At 54.5% G+C, this 22,969-nt stretch overlaps 1 protein-coding gene across 1 annotated transcript in view; it reads right to left on the bottom strand.

The window, feature by feature from the left end:
* Nucleotides 1–2,955: 2,955 nt before the first annotated feature.
* KCNC1 (potassium voltage-gated channel subfamily C member 1) overlaps nucleotides 2,956–22,969 on the bottom strand; it is a 47,915-nt gene continuing 27,901 nt past the window's right edge. Inside the window, exons 2-4 of the mRNA XM_035265937.3 lie at nucleotides 13,364–14,297; nucleotides 6,293–6,481; nucleotides 2,956–4,334 (exon numbers count right to left, since the gene is read on the bottom strand). Of these exons, the coding sequence (XP_035121828.1) occupies nucleotides 4,270–4,334; nucleotides 6,293–6,481; nucleotides 13,364–14,297 (1,188 nt within the window). The 3' untranslated portion in view covers nucleotides 2,956–4,269. The remainder of the gene's footprint in view (nucleotides 4,335–6,292; nucleotides 6,482–13,363; nucleotides 14,298–22,969) is intronic.

The following is a 22,969-nucleotide window of genomic DNA, read 5'->3' as shown; positions in this document are numbered from 1 at the left end:
CCTCCTGCCTCTTTCAGCACCTGCTGGGAGAAACCAAAATCCCAAGGCCTTTGCTGCTGGGTCCTAATGCCTTTCCCATGGCCTCCTTGTGAGTGAGCACCAAAAAGAAGCGTCTCAGGGTTCCTTCCCAGCCTGAAACAGAATCAGGTGGTGCACTAGCTCCTGAGCCCTTTGATGCAGAACCTCAGACTCTCAGAACTGAGCCAAGCCTTTCTTAGAAGCAAGCAGGGTGCAGATAACCCACATGTGAAAGAATGAACGGCTCTTGGCACTAGAAGACATCACAGACCATCCCGTCACCTTGAGTTTCTCCATTTCTGCCTTTCCCAGCAGCAGTGTTGGGCAGATGGGCTCTCTCCATGCTCCTTCACTGGTTCAATCTGATGAGTGTCTGAAAGAGTTGTTGACAATGTCTCCCAGATTTTTTTTTTCTGTACCCTTTGATTGTTATTGGTTTTTCTCAGACTTTGTAGATGTCCAAGGCCCTCATTCCTAATAGCCTGTGAGCTCTTTGAGAGCAAAAGACCAGGTTTTGGTCCATTTTGGAACCCCTTCGCTAAGGATGGGTTCCAGTATGGAGGAAGTGCCCAATAAATATCCATGAATGAATTCATCAGGACATCCCACCCACCATGGGGTGGGGGAGGTTAAATGAGTAGGCTCTCTGGTCCCCTTGTCACTACTCATCCTCTACTTTTAGCCCTTTTATAAATATCATAACCATTTGATAGCTAGTTTATGACATCATTCACCTGCTCAGCTAATACGCCATGGGAGATGTGGCTATTTGAGAAAATACTCATTTTTAAAAACTACTTTTTTTCAATGAACTAAGTGAATCAGTCTTCACATTCCTCCTGCGTGAGAAAAAAGAAAGGGGAAGAGGGGAGCAGACCCCCAATCTGTGCTCCCAGGTCGTTGGCCTGGCCCCTGGAGTGACGGTTGAAGGTGGAGCATATACCAGGGTCAGTGAGATGTCTCCCTCCCTAATTACCATCCTCAAGCTCCCCTCCTGATCACAAGTACCCCATCATCCTTTGACACCTACCACACTTGGCTCTGGTGGGTTGTGAAGGCCATGAGATCAACCTTGGGTAAGACTGTGCTTAGGAATGGTGAATCCAGGCTGAAAGCCCTCTCACCAGACCCAGGCATCCACTGCTTCTGGATGAAGTGACTTAGTGATCAGTTGAAACTGAGAGTTAAGGAGTTAGTTGGGAAACTCTTGGTGGTGGGGGTGACAGAGGGAAGGGTCTGTGCAACTGTTACAAGTTCAGAATTTCAGAACTACAGCACGGAGGGAGGAGTGGCTGGTGAGGCAGTGGGCTTTGGCAGCTAGTTAGAGGAGCTGAAACTTCATTCTTAGGGCAACAGGGTTTTTAAGCAGGAGATTGAGGTTGGCCAGCTGCGTGTGGGGGAGGCTTGGGGCAGGATCAGAAGTGGCTCCCTTCTGCCATATTCATGGTACTTCATGAAGGAGGGCAGGAGGCCAGGTCCTGGGATTTAGGACCAGCCACTCTAGTGTTTCTATCATTTCCACCCCTAATGGCCAGCTCCTGCAGGCCTCAAGTAGCTTGAGAGAGTTTACCTGAGCTCTGGAGTTAGATCACCTGGGTTACGATCCTGCCTTCATCACACATTGGCTCTGCGGCTTTGGGCCATTACTTTACCTCCCCACACCTTGTTTCACCTCTACAAGGGGGCTGTTAGGTGATCGTGAGCTGTCATTAGACAATGTGTGTAAGATGCCCGCATGTAGTAGTTGCTCAGTGCATGTAGATTTCCTCTCCTCATTAGCTGCTGTGTCCCGGGAAACCCATATTCCTAAAGGCTTTTTGCTGAGTCCCACTTCTTTGCTGGTGGATCCCTAAGTAGAGTAGACATTACCCTCCCTGCAGCAGTGGAGGCTACCTGGCTTGGGCATCCTGATGCTTATGAATGGTGTGGCAGCTCTGGCAGAGGCCCTGGGCAGAGGCCTGATCGTACTCACTGCTCCACTGACCCCACCCCCTTGTTTCCTCGACTGTATGGGGCATCAGGAAGTTGAGGCCAATGCTTAGAGACGATGAAAAACTGTTAGATGAGAATTTGATACCCACTCGAAGCTTCCCACCCACCCATCTGATCATGGACTCAGGCCATGCTGGGAGGCATCAAGGGAACAAAAATCAGGGGGAGACTGACACCCACTTGTCTGTGGCCCTGGGCAGATCCCTTCCTTCTCTGGGCCTCATTTCCTCGTCTGGAAAAGCTCAGAGGTTGACTGTCCTTAATGACCATTAAGGACTCTTTACACCTGGACATTCCTAAGTTTTTAATGGATAGAAAAGAATTAGAACCCCAATCCTCTACTTCTGCCACCAAAACCAATTGAACAACCCAAGACAGTCAAGATCCCTAGGAGAGGGCTCTACCCCTCCCAAGATGCCTCCAGGCTGAGAAAGGGCATCCATCAGACTTGGCCTGGCAAGGGTGCTGCTGGGTAGGGCACCCAGAGCTGACAGTCAAACCCTACCTCTGGCTTCATCATAGTCAAGAAGGGCCTTAGAAGTGAGGTGACCATCGTCTGCATAGAAGTCTGGGAGCTCTAACATGGCCCGATTCAAGGACTCATCAGTATGGCATGATTTATGGAGAAATTTCCTGGTCAGGTGAATCCCCTAGAGGATGTGCTGGTCTGAGGTCCTTATAAGCCCTGTGCCTCTGAAAGCTGCCTCCCTCCCCTGACCCAACAGGATCTGCAGCCCAAGGGGCCACCCTGCCCGACCAACCTGCAGAGGGCAACCTGCTCCTTAGAGCCTGACTTTCCCCCAGCGAGAGGACAAGTACCTCAAGGTGGATCCTTGAGACCAGAGCAGCCAGGGTCCAGGTTTACCCCAGCCCAGCCACAGGGAATCAGAGGCCCAGACCAGAATCACGACACTGCCTGAAGGCAATAAAAACCCAAATTCGTGCTTCATCTCAAAAGTCAGCTTTTTATTATTGGGGGCCAGGGCCCAGGGAGGGGAGGTTGTTGAGCTAAAGCATCATTGCTCTCTTTCCAGGAAATGTTGTGAGCTGCAGTGAAAGCTCGAGATGTTGCATTTTTTTCAACTCAAGCATGTGTTTTTCAAAAATATCATCCTTCCCCCCCACCCCACTAATTTTAGAATCAGACCAAAGCCAAGCTACTGTCCTCTGTTTCTGTTGGGAAAATACTATATTTATTCAAGATGCAGAAGTGTGTCTCTGCAAACCTCCGACTGCTTCAGGAAAACAAATCTGCTTTAGACTATACAGAAACCATGATACAAAATTTATTTCATGCTAGAATCGCTTTGCATAACATTGGGCATGCAGGTTTTTACTCTGAAGTACTAAATTGCATACAATGCCAGGTTGTGCCTTAGTAAAGGTGGAGGAGGGTGCCCCTCCCGTGGTCCTGATCTTTTGGTGCTCTACATCCTGGTTTTAATGTAACACTTGGAAAATCCATACGGTGGTGATTATTTACCATGAACAATTTGTTATGAAAGTTGGTCACACTGGATCTACAAACCGATAAGATGAGAGAATCAACCTAGACTAGCTGCTGTCAGGGGTCTTGGGGAGACGTCCGCTGAGTCATAAGCATGCCAAACGGGAAAGAAGGCAGCAGTGCGAGTTTCCACAATTCTATTTGGAGCAAAGTTCTCAGTTTCCAGGTGAAAGATGAACTATGAAGGTGAGGTCAATATGACCAATGACTGACCGACTGCCCTTTTTGGAAGCTTTCTTCTCGATCTTGTGTACAAAAAGGAAGCAATCCTTTCCCCATCTCTGTCCCTCCTCCCCTCGCCCTTCACCCCCAGAAATGTACAGGTTTCTACCGAACGCTGTTACAGTTTGGCTCCAACAACGTGTGTGAAAGTCAAGAGCTTTGAAAGAAAATAGAGGGCTTCTGCTTTTTCTCTTTTCGTTATCGTGGTTCAGGGTAATCATACAGTTGCAGGGGGTCGGTGGGTTTGGTTTGCTAGGTTTTCTGTTTAACTTCATGCAAGTCATGCTAAGGAGCCCCTCCACCCCCCTCCCCAAATAAAATCAAATTTTTAAGAAGGAAAAGAAATCCTCTATGGTCAGTTACCATTTGGCCGTAGAAAAAGCTACGTCCGTCCTAGTACAATGCCTGGGCCACTCGGACTCGTCCGGCAAACCTGCATGGCGTGAATTTACTCTGTCCGAGGGTGAGGAGGGGCTGCAGGTCCACCCAGATGCTTAATAGCCACCAGTGTCCTCGGCCAAGCCGCCTGGTCAAGTCACTCTCACAGCCTCTGTCGGCATATACTTAGCAATGACAGGGCTTTCTTTGCAAAGATCTGTATGTAAAGAATACAATTAACACTTGAGCTTCTCTTCTTGGCTCTCCCATCCCGCTTGGTACTTAGTTTTTAAGAAGTAGGAGGAAAGACAGAACAGCCGCATGCAGAGGCAGGCAGATTCTTCTCCAGCTGGCTTGGTTTGCCCATGCACTCAGCCAGCCTAGCACGCCTCTTTCTCTCCCTCCTGGGGGAACGGGACGAGTCCCTACTTCTGCTCTGCACATTGACTCACACACCTGCATGCCTTCTGGCTCAGAATTAGCCTGAGAAAAGCGAGTCCTTGGTGTCTGTCATGGCTCCATGAGAGCGCGGGCAGAATAGATGTGGGTGGGGACACCACCCTTGGCTCCTCCCAAAGACACTGGCACCTAAGCCTCTGTGGGACTGAGGAATGGGTATCTCCTGTGGACAGTGCTTGCCGCTGGACTCCCAGCCACTGCAGGGAGTGGGGCACTCCCTGGGCTTCCGGCAGCACAGTAAAGAGATTGTCCTATCTGCTCTTTGGGGCCACGCCAATCAATCTAACGTTCAAGATGATGGAGACAGGAAGCCCATGAGAGCTTACTGGGCAGGGCACGGACACTGGGAACCATCTACCTGCTTTTCCCCTGACTCCTTGGGGCTGCCCCTGCTCCTGGGCATTCTAGCACCTCCACCTGGGAAAAAGCCAGTTGCAAAGGGGATCATCAGGCCCATTCATGGCCAATGCCAAGGATGGGACCCTCCTCAAGGCTGGCAGCCCTCTGCCATGCAGCACCATGCAGGGAGTGGCACACCGTGCCAGGCTCTGGGCAGGGCAGAGAAGCAGAGACCAGCCTAGACCAGGTGGGTACAACTAAGCACCAATAACCAGAACCACGTTCCCTTGTCTCAGTGCAGGCTGCCTCTCCTCTTCTGGGAATGCCTTTGCATTCTGTTTTCTCCTGGATGTGGTTTAACCACTTCAAATACTGGAGCAGCTGTGAATGACCATAGGCTGCACCAACTGTTGCTTTCAAAAACCCAACTCTTCATCTGACCCAGCCTGCTCACCCCAGTCAGCATGCATCTGTGTGCACATATGAGGCGCTCCAAGACATGCACGAGCTGCCCAGCCAGTCTGCTGCACCAAGAAAGGCATCCTCTGCCTTCTAGGTCCGGGCCAGTGCCTGGAGCCTTGAGCTCGGGTGCTCTGGGCCCCCATCCCAAGCATCTCCCCAGCCCGTGCTGAAGCTCTAGTAGAAGCCTTTCTCTCCAGTGGGGTCAGCCTCAGCCTTCACCAACCACAAGGGGGTGCTGGGCACACCCAGGACAGAGGCCCATGGGGATGGGGCCTCTGAGGATGGAAGAGGCTGTACCATACTGCTCAACCACTTCCTCTTGGCAAGTTCTGGATCTGCCACTGGCAATATTCTGACTGCAAGGACAATGGCCTTACCCTCAAGCCCTGAAGACATCTCTCTCTTCCTGCCTCTCCTCCCTCTGGTCTGTGGATTCTCTTTCGAGGATGCCTCTTCCATGCCAAGAACATGGATCTTGGGTAGCTACATTCACAGGGTCCTGGCCCACTCCACTGCCTTTCTCAACCAGGGGACAGGAGGAATCACTTTGCCTTCAGGACCTGACCTGCCATCTGCCAGAGCAGCCTGGGGGAGTTGAGGCTTCTCCTGCATTTTTGGGTACCCCCTACCTTGGGGTCATGGCCTAAAGTCAACCTGTCCAATCCCCTCTCAACTCCCAGCTCAATACCAACCCACAGCTGCCAGGACCTCAGGTTCTCTCTGCCAGCCTGACATCTCACTTGGGGGAAATGGCCTCAGCCCTCCAGGGGCCAAGCCTGGGAGACTCCTTCCATCCTTGCCCCCCTCGGTGTGCCTGCCTGCCCCTCAGCGCCCTCGCCCGCCGCCCTGCCCACCCATCTGCAGGAGCGCGAGGCGGCCCAGACGATGCACAGTGCTCCAGCTTCCTCTACATACCCTTTCTCATTCCTCCACCAGGTGGGCACGCGTACTCCCCGGTTGATAAGAGGAAGCAGGGTCCGTATCTCTCGCGGGTGCCCGAGCGCGTAAAGGGCAGGCCCTCATCGGGAGTGAGGGCCTGGTCTATGTGGGGGCAGTCTTCGTTCGCCAGCGCGGCCTTCGCCACCTCCCCATTCAGTTTGGAATCTTCAAACATATAAGCAGAAGCTATTGAGACACTGAAAACTGTTTAGTGAGGGGCAGGGGGGGACAGGCCAGAAGCGGGGTATTGGCAGAGGGCAGCTTGTCCCTGAGGATGAAAAAGCAGGCGGGCTGTGGAGGGAGGAGGGCACAAGGCAGGGGGCTTGGGGGTGTTCAGCTCATCCAGGCAGCCTTTGGGCTGCCCACAGTGCTGGGAGTGGGGACTCCTGGGTTTGCTCAAAGTTTGCAAAAAGATGAATTGGTGATGGACCCAGCAGGTGTGGTGCTGGGGGCCGGACCAGGGCCCCAGGCGGGGCCGATGAAACAGGATGGTGTGGATGCAGTCATGGGGGCGGGCCAGACACAGGGCTCAGGGAGAGGACAGACAGACACGCAGAAACACTCCAGTCCAGAGAGGGACCTTTTTGGACCCCTCTGCTGCTGACCAGAGGCTGGCTGCCTCCCATCCACAGCCAGCCAGTTGCTCGGGCTTCCCTAGCCCTGTTCAGACCACCCCATCTGCTCTACCCCAGCTCCCATGTGGATCTCTTCTGATCACCTGGTTCATACCGCCCCTCCCCCCATCTAATGACTCAGCCTGTGCCCCCCACCCCATTCAGACCCACGCTGGTCACTCTCTCTGCCCTGTTCCCCATACAGACTAGGCCTGGTCACACAGTCTACTCTGTTCCCACATGGACTTGCTCTGGTCACTCTATGCCCCAGCCTCCATACAGACCAGTCCTGGTCACACAGTCTCCTCTGTGCCCATGCAGACCCAATTAGACCACTCCATCTGCTCTGGCCCCCACACGGACGGGCCCAGGCTGACCACTCCATCGGCTCTGGTCCCCACACATATCAAGCTAGTGTCTTCCACTCCATGCTGCCCCCAGCAGGCCTGGTCAGCTTGCACAGGCACAACAGGGATGTATGCATGAGGCCATGACAGCAGAGTGGATGTGGGAGGGGCTCCCATTCCTCTGTCCCCTCTGGTCAGTGTCCCTGGCAAAGCAAGGCAGATGAATGTATAGAAGACAACAGCGGCTGATGGACTTAGGTGGAGGGAATTTGAGTCCTGGCCTCTGTGGTAGCCTGAGAAGAAGCCTGGGAGGAAGGGGGCACATCTGATAGGGGACAAAGTGTGGCCAGAGCAAGGAGCTCCATCTCTCCAAGATCTGGGAGCAGAGCTGTGGAAGCCGCTGGAGCTGACAGAGGTAGCTCTGACTGGCCTTTGCCCCCATCCCGTCACTCTTGGGATGGAACCTGCCCAAACTCTCTGCCTTCAAAGCAGGATCTTCCTGGCCAGGGTGGAGCCAACTCCAATACTTCATCTAAGGTGAGAGCCTCAAGCGCAAGCCCTTTTGTGGAAGCGGGTCACTGACTTGGGCATGACCATGCTAGGGGAGGCTCTCTGAAAGAGCGGAGATGGGGAAAGGCTGGAGATAATGTCCACCCAATTGAACACTCTCCCATGATCCTGTTCACATCATGTAACTACACGCAGAAGTGATCCTTCCCCATGTGCACACGCTGAGCGTACACGTGGGTGGGATCACCGCTCGTGTACACATCATGTCACTACAAAGAGGCAGTCAGTCAAAAGAGAAATGGACCAATCAGGTTTATTCGTAAAGCAAATCCAAAAAAATCCCATCATAATTTTGGAACTTAAAAAAAAAAAAAAGTCTTTCGTACAAGATGGCAAAGCATTTCACGTACAGTGCGTTTCTTGACAAATCCCAGGGGCTTCACTTCCCAATTTACTCTGAACCAAAAAGGCCAGTTGCCAAGGTAACTCTGACACCATGTGACTGGGGCCGGGGTGTCTCTGGGGTCTGGGAGCGTGTCTGCAGGCACACACATGAGCTCACAGACACGTTGGTCCTGCCTCCCACTCTGGCTGGCCCGGTCTTCCATCCAAGGGTCTCTGGGCTGAGGGAGGAGGTGTTGGGAGAGGGAAGGGAAACAGTATGGGGAGGACGCAGATGACAATGTGGGGGTTGAGGCCCATAGCACCCTGCGTGAATTTTCCTCAAGGGGAGAACAGTGGCTCCTCCCAGGCAGCATCTCCTTCTGGGAGGAGAGTAAGGACTTGCTGTGTCTCTGTTGGCCATCCTCTGCCAGGGGAGGTGTCCACAGCCTGCAGTTCTTGCCTGGGTGGGGGTGGGTCGGGGGGGTGCCCCCTCTCTGCCTCCATGGAGATGATGCCACCTGAGACACTTCTCTGGCTCTGAATGTGGGGCCCCTGCCCACTGGCTCTGTCCACAAGCCCCCGGCCCCAGGGGCTCCCAGCTCCCACAACCTCTAGAGAGCCCAAAGTTCTGGATGGTTTGGGGCAGGGGACAAGGAGCATCCATCAGGGATTTCTGGAGGGATGACAGCCTGGCACCTTTCCCTCTTGGAGGATTCCCAGGACACCCCTGGGGCAAGCTTCTCTCCACCCTAACCTTTGAGGAGTGAGTAACAGTTGGGTGGGGATGTTTAAGTCTTGCTCTGTGAATGGGCCCAGCCCCACTTGGCTGTTAGTCTATCTGTGGTCTAAGATGCTCTCAGAAACTGGGGGCATTCTCCCCCCACAACTCCAGAGAGATGGCTAGAGAGAAACCAACGAGGTGGCAACTGTATAAATCTGGGGAACCCGTGAAGAGGACCAAAGGTGCCAGACCTGCCAAGGCTCTCCACCCTCCCGCCCCTGTCCCGACCTTTGGATGAGATTGTGGCTAGGAGCCTCCGTTCCCACCTGCTTTCCAGAGACTGCGGGTCCTGCCTCCCCCATCCCAGGGCCCCCAGACCCCCACTAGACCCACAGGCCTGCAGAGATGAAATGGCAGCATGAACAGCGTCTCAGAGATGGTTTCCAGGCTTGAAATGGGCTGAGATGAGCGTCCGCGAGAGGGTCATTTTTTTTAAACTTTGGAGCAAAGAGAACCCGAGGCTGGGCCCTCAGCCAGCAGAGCTGGCTTTTTCTGCCCTGGTCTCCAGGCACCGCCAAAGTACTTACTGTTCACACCAGCTGCGGGCACCGGAGGGGCGCACGCGGGGCTGGGGTGGGGTGGGGGTTGCTGGGCATTTCCTTGGGTTTAGCCCCGAGGGATCTGCCCAGCTGGGGACTCAGGAAAAAAGTCCCAGGCTAAATGGGGACAGTCTGTGAGACACGAGCAGGGAACAATCACGAGAACCAGCAGAAGTCATGCAACAAAACGAGGAGAGAGAAAACATGATTAGTGGAGAGAGAGAGAAAATGTGAACAACACGGAAAAGAACACCCATGCCTGGCCCCCAGCGTCACTTCGTTTCTCTGCTACTTCCGGCATAGCCCACCTGAGGACAACAAGGACCCCACTCAGGGCCTACGCTGCCGACCCTGCAGCTGGGTCCCTGCAGACACTCTTTTAGCCCCACTCACTGCCTAGTCAGCTCTGCCCAGCACCCTCCCCACCCATGGATAGCACCACTCACTGGGCAGCTGCTGCAGCCCAGCAGGGGAAGGAGACGGACTGGGAATAGGGGACTTTAGACCCTTTTGCCAAAGATAACCCAGAGGCTGTGGGGTAGCTACCAGGAGCCCAGACAGATTTCTCTGGGACCTCACTGCTGCTCTAGGTGCCGTGGGTAGGAAGGGAGCCCGGCCACCACCCCTCCCTCCTGGCTAACCCCTGCTCACTGACATGGGACCCTGCAGCCCTGGACACAGCACCACAAAGGACTGACCCACATCACAGGAGCAGAGATGGACAAGACACATGCAATTGGACATGGAGGATGGAGGAGGCACTGTGGGCTGTCCAGAGCAGGACGTCTGGGCATCCCACTGCAGATGCAGGAGGAAGCCCCTTTCTGGGAGAGGAGCTGATTCTCCTGGGACCCTCAGCCCCAGGCAATACCTGGCTGTGCTAGGGCATCCTCCTGTCATCCCCCAGAGGTCCTACAACCGGTGAGAACTGGACCCTTGACACCCTCCCAGGACAAGCCCTCGGATACTGAGGCCATGCCAGCCACAGCAGAGGAGGAGACCAGATGGTCCCTGAGACAGACACACAGACAGGCCTCAGGCGAGACTAAGAGGTGGAGGTGAGGGGCAGGTGCTGCTGGCACCACTGGGGGATGCCCTTAGAGCCCAGCAGGCCACATGCAGCCCCTAACTCTGGTTTTAAAAGTAGAATTGGAGAATGTCAGTTTTCGGCGACACCACTAGACTGCGTTGGGGGTACAGTGAGACTGGAAACGCCTCAGGGGGCTGCATCTCACAATTCCTGCGGGGCCACCATATTTACCCTCCTTGCTCCTGGACTCCCCCTCACTCTTTCACAAACTCACCCAACCCTATGTCCATCTAGGGGCATGGTTGCAAGCAGGAAAAAAGGGAAATGGGAAGAACTCCAGGGTGCAGAGGTGGGGATGAGGCCCCGAAAGACCACAGCCCCTCTTGGTGGTGGATAGCCGGGGTCTCACACGCCAGCTTTTGCAGGGGGAGTATTCTGCTGAGGGATGAGGCTGGAACCTCAGGGTCAGGATATCAGGACAGCACCAACACCACTGGGAAGTGAGTGCTTGGGAGCACAGCTGGGATGTGGAGGAGGCAGGAAGGATCCAGGCATCCAATCTCCAGAGGCAAGCTTGGGAGGGCCCCCAATACTTCCTCAGCCACAGAGACTGTCCAAGTCAGAGCTGTCTGGGCCCCTGAAACCTGGGGCCGGGGCAAGGTGGCTCCCAAAAGCAGGGCTGGGGAGAGGCTGTAAAGCCCAGGGGCAATCCCACAGGATGCATGGGTTTTACAGGTTCTGTGTCACTGGAATTAGCCGGTGCGCATGTCTGAACACGCACATCTGCACTCCCAGGGTTGGGGGTCGGGGGAACTCAGCATCCCACCCATCCATCACATGATTTGTGAAGGCATTTAGCTACCCTGCCCAATAAAAGTGACATAGCTTGCTGGGGCTGCAGTTTGCAAAGAAATGACAGTGTAATACTGTCATCGTCCAAGAGCAGAGAGGTGTCTGGGCCTGCCTGGAGAGCACTGGGGATTCCTGACTGGTGGGCCCCTGGCACCCATGCTTGGAGCAACAATTCTGAAAGATCCAGTGTTGGGGAGGATGCAAAGAAGGGCCAAGTAGTGCCATGGTGGTGCCATGGTAATGCCACTCGGGCTGAGTTCTTCCTGCTGGGTCCGCATGGAAGCTGGGGCCAGCCCATGCCTTCCCCCTAGAGGCCCAGAGCCCTGTTGGCAGCTCCTGAAATCAAGTAACTAGCTAATCCAAAGCAGAGAACTTGGGCCTCCTGTTTCAGCCTCGGAGACCCCTATCCACCCCTGGCCATGTTCCTCTCAGGTACCTACAGAACTCCCAGGAACGGGAGGTTATGGAGCAGGGTGAAAGGGCTGGTGAAAGCCCCCATGGGCAAAGAAGTGGGCCTTGCGGGTAGTGCTCGGGCCAGCATAGCTGTGGGGTAAAGCCAGGAGAGGGTCGGGATGGGGTGGTGGGTCAGAGAGCATAATAGCAGGGAAGAAAAGCATCCACTGGGGGAGGCCACCCAAACGCGGGGGAAACTTCCCCACCTGGGGCTGAGCTAGCCTGAGCCCCCTGCCAGACCTGGGTGTGCGGAGGTCCTTCATAGACTAAATGCCACCTCACTCTCACGTCAACCTCCCGCTTGCCCAGGCCCTCCATCTTACTCAGTGCTGTCATTCTTGTCTGGGTCATCTGTTCCTCTGAAATCCCTGTGTCCACAGAATAAGCCGATGGTATTCCATGGGTAGAGGTAGACTATGGGCTTTATATCTTCGGACCAGAGCCCCATGATCAACTTTATGTGCTGTGTGCAGGTTCTCATAAAACTGAGATAGTCCCATAACGAACCACTAGCCATGGAATATTAGAATATATCCCACGGTGACTAGTATTGTTTCATGCCCCCCTCCCCCCTCCCGGCCCCCAGTGAATTCACGGGAAAGTGTTGTACACTGGTTGGATGTCTATATTGCTGCTGCAGTCCCTACCGCCGGACACGGGGAGAACCCTCGGTGGGAGGCTGTTGCTGGTCTATGGTGCTTTCATCTAAGCTGCCCAGGATGGCGGCCCCCTCTAGTCCTTTGCTCAGCAGCCGCTTCCATCAGGTCACCGGAAACTCCCACTCGACCATCAACCCAAACAGACAACGTGAAAGCTAGAGTCACTCCGACAGGTTCCTAAAGATAAAGGCTAAACTCTAGAGTGGTGGTAAGATGAGTTGGTTCAGCATGCTATGGGGTAAGTAAGCTTGTCACGGAGGGCTACAGACATCTCCTGGGAAGGACCTCGAGCTGGGCAGCCCGAATCAGGGCAGAAATTCTACTCAGCTATGGAGACAGGCTCTGCTGGGGGTGAGAAGCCTTGCTCCTGCCTTTGCAAGGGACCCTCCTGCCCAGATCCCATGCACCATCTCTGCCGTCTACACAGCCTGAAGGGAGCCGTGGTAAGGACCAGATCAAAGGCTGTCTGGCATATCCAAATCACACCCACCCCTGCCCTGTTCCAACACCGGGTCAGTAGCCTGAGTCAGAGACTCACGCCGGACTCCGGCCCCGCCGAGCAGAGCCCCGCCCCGGCTCCTGCTAAGTTAGTCCTCGGCAACCTGGTGGGCCGCGTCGTCTCTTCAGAACATCATGAGACCAACCGCGTCAACCTCCTTACCCAGGGGCACCAGTGAGGTTCCTCTAGCAGGCTCTCTCGCCTTCTGAAGGTGGCCACCCAGCATCTCCCTGGGCCCCCAGGCTCCACACCTCAAGACTGAGTGCGGGGTCCGGGGTCACCCACGGAACTAAGGAAGCAGTCTGACTGGATCTGGAATCATCGCTACAGGGGGCGGAGGTGAAAGGTCAGATCGACATGCCTCTAAGAGGTTTCCTACCTGCTCTGTTAATTTCTAAAATTTCTTCCTGGGCCAGCGGACATGTGTCACTCTGAGTACTGTGGTGTGGAGAGTTTACGACAGATTTACAATAATTGGGAGATCCCAGCTGCGGTGGCCGCGGAATATGCTTCTTTTTTTTCTTTGGTAGTTTCTGCTTAGCCATGGCTAAGGAGTAATACATCCCGAAATTGTTCACGATGACGGGCACGGGCATGGCGATGGTTAGCACGCCCGCCAGCGCGCACAGGGCCCCCACCAGCATGCCGGACCACGTCTGCGGGTACATGTCTCCGTAGCCCAGGGTCGTCATGGTGACCACGGCCCACCAGAAGCCGATGGGGATGTTCTTAAAGTGCGTGTGTTCACTGGCGCTGGGGTCATTGGGCTGCGCCCCTATCCTCTCGGCGTAGTAGATCATGGTGGCGAAAATCAGCACGCCCAGGGCCAGGAAGATGATGAGCAGCAGGAACTCGTTGGTGCTGGCGCGGAGCGTGTGGCCCAGGACCCGGAGGCCCACAAAGTGGCGGGTCAGCTTAAAGATGCGCAGGATGCGCACGAAACGGACGACGCGCAGGAAGCCCAGCACGTCCTTGGCGGCCTTGGAGGACAGGCCGCTCAGCCCCACCTCCAGGTAGAAGGGCAGGATGGCCACAAAGTCAATGATGTTGAGCGAGTTCTTGATGAACTCTACCTTGTTTGGGCAGAAGACGACACGCATGAGGAACTCGAAGGTGAACCAGACCACGCAGACGCCCTCGATGTAGGTGAGGAAGGCCTCCGTCTCCGCCTCCCGGTAGTAGCGCACTTGCGTGCCATTGCGAACGTTCTCGATCTCTGTCTTGTTCACGATGGGGTTGAAGCGCTCATGGGTCTCCAGGCAGAAGGTGGTGATGGAGACCAGGATGAAGAAGAGGGAAGCGAAGGCCACATACTGTGGGGAGAAAGACACAGTGTCAGGGGGAGGCCCACCCAGAGCGGGGAGTGAGAAGGCTGGGTTGCCTGTCCAGTGCCAGGGCCAGGCGGGATGGGGGCGGGGGGCAAGATGCCTGTACCAGGCCCCCTGCAGCACGACATACCACATTTCCCACCACATTTCCCTCCACGGGGGGCGTGCACGACTGCCAGGGCAGGCTCTAGAACCCTCCTCCTCCATCTTCCATGCTCTCTTCTTCCCCCTATCCCAGCTAAATGTGGAAGCCCCAGCCACTAGCAGAGCTACAGAGGGAAGGAGCCTGGGTCCCTGAAAAGACATCGTTAAATACCCACATTGAACTGTTACTTGAGTGGGAAACAAACTTCCATTGTGTTTAGCCACTGATTTGGAGTGGATTTGTGAAGGCATTTAGCTACCCTGCCCAATAAAAGTGACACCACCTGCTGGGGCTGCAGTTTGCAGAGAAATGAGAGGGGGCAGCTATAGTGGAATGAAGCCCCTCAGAGGCCAGACCTCCACTTGTTCTCCCTACTCCAGTCTCTTTGCTCTTTTTCATGGGTCTGTGCCTCCCTCATGTGGTCTCTTTCAAGCTCCATTCTGCCTAGAGCTGAAGAAAATGTACGTCTTCCCCAAGGTCTTAGCCTTTTAAAATTTACCCCCTCTGTCTTCTAGGAACTTGCACTGCAAAAGATCATTTTGCCAAAAGATCTCTCACAAAATATCATTCGGCCTCTATTTGAGTACCTCCAAGGACAGGGAACTCATAGTATTGAGTAGTAGTGCTCATAGTAGTGAGTTCCCTGTCCTTGGAGGTACTCAAATAGAGACCGAATGATCTTTTGTCAGAGAGACTGTTTGAGGGTTCAGGCATCAGGAAGAGAATTGGACCAGGGTTCCCAAAGGTGCCATGACCCATAGGCTCTGCTTGACTCCTTTCCAGCCCTAGGGTGGGGTGCAAGTGGGAGGGAGGAAGAAGCTGCTGGAGGCCTGGGGCCTCCCAAATATGTGTGGACACCTGCTCTCTCAGATAGCACCAGTGAGAAGGAAATGGCCAGGATCGCCCTGCCTGTCCAGAACCACCTGCTCTGGCCCTGGGCTCCCTGCAGTAAGATTCGGGAAACCCTTTGGTTCGGTTTGGGGGCCCCATTTAATGATCTCCTGCGGTTCTCAGGCTGCAGCAGGCATGAGTGCCAAGCAGACAGAATCAAGCAGCTTTCTGGGTTTCAAACCTTCCTGCTCAGACTGGATTCTGGGACAAGGTCTCTTCTTACAGTCTCCTGCCAGGCCCACTGGGACTCTAATATACTGTGGCCTCCCTTGGCCCTGCTCTGGGAGGATGAGCCCCTGCCAGTCTGCCCTCTACCAGGGGCCCAGAGAGTCACTCCTGCCTGCATGTCCTCACTGCACCCCACCCCTCTGCCTAGCCATGGCCAAAACAGTGCCATCTCCAGGAGGCAGTTCTGGGTTACAGACTGTAAGGGGTGACACCTTTGTTCTCTGACCTGCCCTCATAGGTCACTTGGAGGAGGCCTGAGGTCACACCCTGTGTCAGTGCAGGAGGCAGCCATGCTGCTCCTAGAGGCTGCCTTGGTGGCAGTGATGCTCTTCCCCCACCAAGGGGGTCCCTGCAAGTCCAGAACAGTCTTGTTTGGATTAACCGTGGTCACAGGGCCTGACATGTAACCTGGAAGGATCTGAAAACCAAGTATCACATGGACCTTCCAAACTACATTCTGTGTTGGGGGAAGTTTGGAGCAAAGGGAAGCGACAAAGCTGGCACCTCAGAATGATGGAGTGAGGGCAGCCTTTACATGTGATCTGCTCTGAGACACCACATGCTATGGTTGGGGACCTGAGGCCCAGATGCAGGAAGAGATCTGCCCAAGCTATGCCAACCGGGCACTGCTAGTCCTGCTGGTTCTAGAGCATTGCGCAATTTTCAGAAAACTGTCTCCTAAGCCACTGTCAAGTGCGGTCCACATACATCCTTCCTTCCACCCACCTGTCCCTCCTTTCTGTTTTTAATTAATTAATTAATTATTTGTTTGTTTTTATTTTGTAGAGATGGGGTCTCTTTATGTTATCCAGGCTGGTTTTGAACTCCTTGCCTCACGCGAGCCTCCTGTCTTGACCTCCCAAAGTGCTGGGATTACAGGTAAGAGCCACCCCAGCTGGCCTATCAGCACATCATCCTCCCTTCCTCCTTTCCACTCTCCTTCCCTGCCATCCATTCATCCTTTCTTAAATCCATTCATACACCAATCCAGCCACTCACCCTCCCTCCCTTCTTTTCTCTCTCCTTCCTCCCTTGTTTCCATCCATACATCCATTCATTCTTCTTCCCTTCCCTTCTCTTTTCTTGTTTCTTTCTCTCATTCCCTCTTTCCTGTGTCCCTCCCGCCCTCCCTCCCATCCATCCCTGCAACCCATCCATCCATTCCTCACCAGGCACCAGGTTCTGCCTGGCACAGAGTTGAATAAGGCCTCACTCCAGCCTCAGGGAGCTCCCTGCCTAACTCAGGTGAAGGTACATTCAGAGACATGTACAACGTAGTGGACTGAAAAGCTGAACCCTCAGTCCTGTGAACTAGAGGAAGCTGGAAAAACGTCAAAGTAATTTGTGTGCATTTCAGAGAGGCAGGGTAGAGGATTAAAGATCCAGAAAGGCTTCCAGATCCAGAAAGGTCAGACCTGGAGCGTCACAGAGGTAGACCAGGGAAGCAACATGGGAGCAACAGGAAGAGGCCACCATGTTGGCCCAAGTTTACTGAGCTCCAGAGTTCTCTCCATCACCAGAGTCGCCAAGGCTCTTGGAGTTAAAACACACACCCTGGTCTGCTGGGTATCTGGCCTCAGATTCCACCAGGAAGGCTTCATCCTGGAGCTTGGCATTCACAGCCCAGACTCCCTAAGGGCAGGGCAGGCCCTCCAGCTGCACCCCCTGCCCTGACCTTTGTATGAGAGAAGAGGGTGGTGACTGAGGGATGCCAAGAGGCAGGGCCCACTGAATACCTGGCTCTCAATCCTGGCTGGAGGCTGGAGGCACCTCCCCTCCTCACTGCCCCATCAGCCAGGACATCCCCTTCCCTAACCCTCAACATCCATCCTCCACTGTACCCACTGTTCAGAGGGGACTCTCTGGGCAGGGTCACTGCCATCAAAGCAGGTTTTAGCTTCAGTCTTGGCTACCAGAGAGAGATGTCAACTGGAATCCCAGCTCTGCCCATGCAGCCTGCAGAGAAAGCCCAAATCCCCCAGCCTGGCACACGAGGCTCTCCACACCCTGGCCTCATTTCATTCCCCAGCGTCCTCTCCCTGTATGCACCCAACATTCTTGCCATGTGCCCCCCTCTGCTATTTCTGACCACAGAGTGTCTCCCCACCTCCGTGGTTTTGTACCTGCTGTTCCTTCTACTGGAGAGTGTTCCAGCCAATCGCTGTCTGGAAAAATCCCATTCATCCTTCAGGGCCTTGCTAAGTGGCCCTTCCCCTGAGGTGAGGCTCCATTCACAGCCATGGCCCACAGGAGGCAGCAACTGAAGGGCCTCCCCCAGGAGTCTCTAAATGCCCCCCAGGGAGGCAGCAAGCCCATCTCCAACTCCAGCTCTTTAGTGCCCAGGAAGGCTCCTGGGAACAGCCCAGACAGGGTGCTGATGTCCCTGAAGCCCTCTGACTCCCAGGGGCCCCCACATCCCAGGAGCCCTCTGACTCCCAGGTGCCTCACAGCCCTCAGAATACTCATCTCAAGTACTCCTCTCAGTTCAGATCCAGATCGGAAGCCTGAGGCCTTATAAGATGGGGGTAAAAAGTCTTTGTTTCTCAGGGATCAATTAACAGCCTGTCTAGATTCTTTCCTCTCTGGGGCCCTGTGCCCAAGGAGTAAAGGATGGGGAGCAGGCAGCAGAAGCCAGGTCCAGGCACAGACTCCTTCCCCAGGGAGAGCCAGGAGAGGTGGAGGCCAGGCTGCCTGCCTTGCTCAAGCTCCCTGGGCGCCTGCCTTCCTGGCCTCTGCTACTGTGAGGTCTGGTCTTCCTCTGTTACAGGCAGAGCCCCAGCAACATCAAATTCCAAGGGACCCTTAGAGGGCTATGGAGGAAGATGCCCCAGCCTGCTCACACCCCAGTTTTCTCCTAAGCCTAGACCAGGAGGAGGTCAGCCACAGGCACAGCCAGAGCAAGAGCTGTGAGGCCCCAGCTCCCTTGTGTCCGTTCTCCAGGGCTGGCTGCGCATAGGAAGGAGAGAGGAAAAAGCTCCCAAAGCTTGAGAACTTCCTATGCACCTTCAGTCCTCACATCAGCTTGGTGAGATGAGGTCATATCCCCATTGCATCAAGGAGGAAATGCAGGTACAGAGAGGTTCGGGGACTAAGCCAAGGTTTTAAAGCTCCTGATGAGGCTGACACTTGGACCCAAGTGTTTTTGTTTTTTGTGTTTTTTTTGAGATGGAGTCTTGCTCTGTCACACAGGCTGAAGTGCAGTGGGATGATCTTGGCTCACTGCGACCTCCACCTCCCAGGTTCCAACCTCAGCCTCCCAAGTAGCTGGGATTATAAGGGTGCACCACCACATCCAGCTAATTTTTTTTTCCTTTTTGAGACAGAGTCTCATTCTGCTGCCCAGGCTGGAGTGCAGTGGCACAATCTCAGCTCACTGCAACCTCCACCTCCAGGGATCAAGTGATTCTCCGCCTCAGCCTCCCGAGTAGCTGGGACTACAGGCGCCTGCCACCACATCTGGCTATTTTTTGTTTTGTTTTGTTTTTTTGGTATTTTTTTAGTAGCGATGGAGTTTCACTATGTTGGCCTGGCTGGTCTTAAACTCCTGACCTCAGGTGATCCACCCAACTTGGCCTCCCAAGTGTACTGAACTCTAGAACCTAAGCTCTTTCCACTGCCAGAATCACCAAAGCTCCTGGGTTTAAAAACCCAGCCCTACCCACTGGTGAGCTGGCCCCTGATTGTATCTAGATGGCTCTGTCTAGGAGCTTAGCAGGCATAGCCCAGAGTCCCTAAGAGCAGGTCATGCCTGTCCCCAGTGATGGAGAGAGCAAGGGTACCTGGATCCAAAGGCTGGAGCCAACCACCCCTGAGTGCTTCTGAGGCCTCATTGCCCAGAACCTGCTAGCCACTGGGGTCAGAGCAGCCCCTTGGGTGGAGACCCTGCCCCTATCTAGTAAGGTATAAAGTCAACAGCAGAGGGACCCTCTGCCTAGAAAGCCTCAGAGAAGACTCTGTGGCAACCCTGGGGCTGTAGGGTCACAGGCAAGCGCAGGGGGCGGCTTCCCACATGAGCTATCTGCCTCCCAGTCCAAGCCACCCAGAGACATGGAAGCATCACCCACAGACCATAAACACACACAGTGACCCAGAGCACAGGTCTCACCCATTACTTAAGCACAGACACTGTGCATATGGCTCACAAACTATGACAGTGTCCCCACCACACAGTACACAGGGAGCCCATGCAGCGCTTGCTGAGACATATCACCACACACCACCAGAAACACTCGCACTGCAAGGTGCACACACACACCACTCATGCATATGCACTCGGCACACACAGATGATGTGGCAGCGATAACAGCACAGCATCCATACTGTGAGCACATGCAGGCCTGGCTGTACCTGGCAGCTCTCTGCAGACCTCTCTCTCCAGACCCCAGGTGCAACTGACTCAGTGTCTGTCCCCCTCCCATAGGACAGGCAGCTCCAGCCCGCCTCGCCTCTGCCTCCTCCACCTTCCCTGCTCAGGCTGCCATCTTCTGGATTTCCTGACCCTAGGCTGTGCCCATCACCTGTGGGCTTCGCGATTGTGTGTCACCTGCCAGACTTCGTCTCCCTTCTACACCCCATCCCTGCAGCAGCTGAGTCCCACCACACCCAGGATCCAGGCCTGCTGGGAGGCTAGTCCCTCCTGAGCTGCTGGTCTGAGTGGGGGCACAGACGGAGCTCTGCTCAGGCAACTGTCACCCAGCCTGGCCATGGCAGTTGCCACCCTGTAGAATTTCAAGACAACACAGGAGAGATCGTCTGACAATGCGACATAAACCCAAGCTGGTAGTTTCTGGCTTTTTTTTTTTACCCCAAAACCAAATCACAAACCGTGAGAGACCCACCAATTGTGTTCTAGAAAGTGGTCGCCATAGCAACGGAGCAAGGCATCCCATTTCTATGGTAACCAGGGTGGTGAAGCTGTTGGCTGTAAAGTCAGACAAACCTACTAACGATCTGTTGACTTAAGAGAATGTTTTATAAATCACCAAGTTATTTTTATCATAAAATAACTTGAAACCATAAATCAGAAAGGCAATTTACTATCTATTAAAATGACCAATATGTGCTATGACTTTCATTTATGAATTATTTATGCCACAGTCATCTGTAGAAAATTGTGCTTGCCTTTCGGATGGGAGCTGTTCTGGGGTTTGCCTTAGGGAGCTGTGTTCGTGCAGTCTGGTGTTTCAGGAACAAGGCGATGGTTGTAATGTGGTGCAGGGACCAACATTCCTGTGCAGCTGCTCACTTGCTGTGTGACCTTGGCGAGTTTCTTCCCCTCTCTGGGCCTCAGTTTTATCATGGGTACAGTGAGGGTTGGATTGGCCCTTTCTGAGGATTCTGAGGCAGGGCAGGGCTGCAGGCAGTGGGGGCATGTGATAGCTAATCAGGGGAGCCCTGGCTGACATCCAGGCCCCAGGCCCCCAGAGGCTTCAGGTCAGTTTTTCTGCCTAATTAAATCTGCCCAGCGGGGGTGTGCAGCCTTTGAGTTAATCCATGCGGAGTCAGCGATGCAAAGCAGGCAGGATGGCCGATCGTCCTAAATAAATTGTCAGTCGAGTTGGGTTTGGAAACTGAATTAGCCTCCTCTGGACTTCCCCGGTCTGGGACCGCCCACAGTGTGCCCAGCCGGCTGGGAGCTGGGAGGGAGGGCAGGGAAGAAATGGGATGGATAGGGTTCCAATCCCTTTTTTGTTCTGTCAGTAAATGCCTGCACCATGAGGCCCGGGAACCCCGGTCCCTGAGCTGCTGTGTCTGGGTGCCAGACGCTGCACCAGCGCAGGGGCAGTGGGCGGTAGGAGCTCCCCAAGGTGCTCCGTGGCGGGTGTGAGCAGAGTGTGTGTGAACGTGTGCCAGGAACATGGCTGTGTGGGAGCCTGCTTGGGGAAGTCTGCGCCAGGGGGAGTGCTGGGGGGACAGGCAGAGTCAGTGTGGGATAGGTGTGCCCTGTCTACATGACCTGCCTCTAGGCCTGTGCACAAGTTTGTTGTATAAACTTGTCGCTATGTGTGCTGTATGTGATTCGTGTGTGTGTATGTGGACATATATGGGGTGTTTGTGTGTGTGTATGGAGGTAGGTAGGGAGTGGTGTGTGTGTGTGTGCAGCTTTGTGTGGTTTGGGTGTGTATTTGTGTGTGTGTGTGATGCTATGGTATGGTATGTATGGAGATATGTGCGGTAGTGTGTGTGTGTGTGGCTATGTGTGGTGTGTGATATGTATGCTTGTGTATATGGGGCTATATGTGGTTTGCGGTGTGTGGGTGTGTGTCTATGGAGACACATGTGGGGTGGTGTGGGGGGCTACACAAGTGTGGGTGTGTACATGTGCAAGTGTGGGTGGTGTGTGGGGGTCTGTGCATGGGTGTGTGTGTGCATTGCATGTGCGGGGTGGTGTGTGGGGGCTGTGCATAGGTGTGGATGTGTGCATGTGTGGGGTGGTGTGGAGGGTTCTGTGTGTGCGTGTGGGTGTGTGCATGTGTGGGGTCGTGTGGGGGCTGTGTGTGGGTGTGTGCATGTGTGGGGTGGTGTGGGGGCTGTGTGTGGGTGTGTGCATGTGTGGGGTGGTGTGGGGTCTGTGGGTGTGTGCATGTGTGGGGTGGTGTGGGGGCTGTGTGTGGGTGTGGGTGCGTGCATGTGTGGGGTGGTGTGGGTGCTGTGGGTGTGTGCATGTGTGGGATGGTGTGGGGGCTGTGTGTGGGTGTGAGTGTGTGCATGTGTGGGATGGTGTGGGGGCTGTGCCTGGGTGTGGGTGTGTACATGTGGTGTGATGTGGGGGCTGTGTGTGGGTGTGGGTGTGTGCATGTGTGTGTCCCAGCCATCTCCCAGGGAACCAATGTCTGGCTGAGTCCTCTGGGCATGTGTTCTCTGAGCTGAGAATCAACCCCGGGCCCTGACCATTTTCCATGCCACAGATGGTCACTCCTTCATTAGCCCAGGGGTGCGCCCTTTTCCTTGGGACTGTCCCAGACCCAGAGGAAGGTGATAGTCAGGGTAGGGGGCTAAGCCAGCCCAGCTCAGGAGCCCCCTGCATCTCCACACTGACATGCTCCATCTCAGGATCCAATCTGAGAAGGGGGAGACCCAGGGCCAGAAAAGGCAGTGCCTGAGGGAGTGCAGGCATCCAGAGAGACAACTGACCACCTCGCTGAATTCATTCTCTGGACCCTAGACCTGGTCATATCCAGGAAGAGCTGCAACAGCTGGGCTGGCCCATCCCGAGGTGGTGGGGGTTCCCACGATACTTTCATCCCAAGATGCATATTTATTTTTGGAAGTTGAAACATATAAAATGCACACATCTCGAAATGGTGTTCCTTCCTGTATCCGCACGTCTTACATCAGTGGCACCTTGGGCTTGTGGGAACCTGGTCATTAGAAACCTAGAGCGCTGTTGGAG

The sequence above is a fragment of the Callithrix jacchus genome, chromosome 10 (assembly GCF_049354715.1).
Source record: "Callithrix jacchus isolate 240 chromosome 10, calJac240_pri, whole genome shotgun sequence".
Taxonomy (NCBI): domain Eukaryota; kingdom Metazoa; phylum Chordata; class Mammalia; order Primates; family Cebidae; genus Callithrix; species Callithrix jacchus.
The sequence above is the reverse complement of the archived record's forward strand: the minus strand, read 5'-3'. Positions and strand labels throughout refer to the sequence as shown.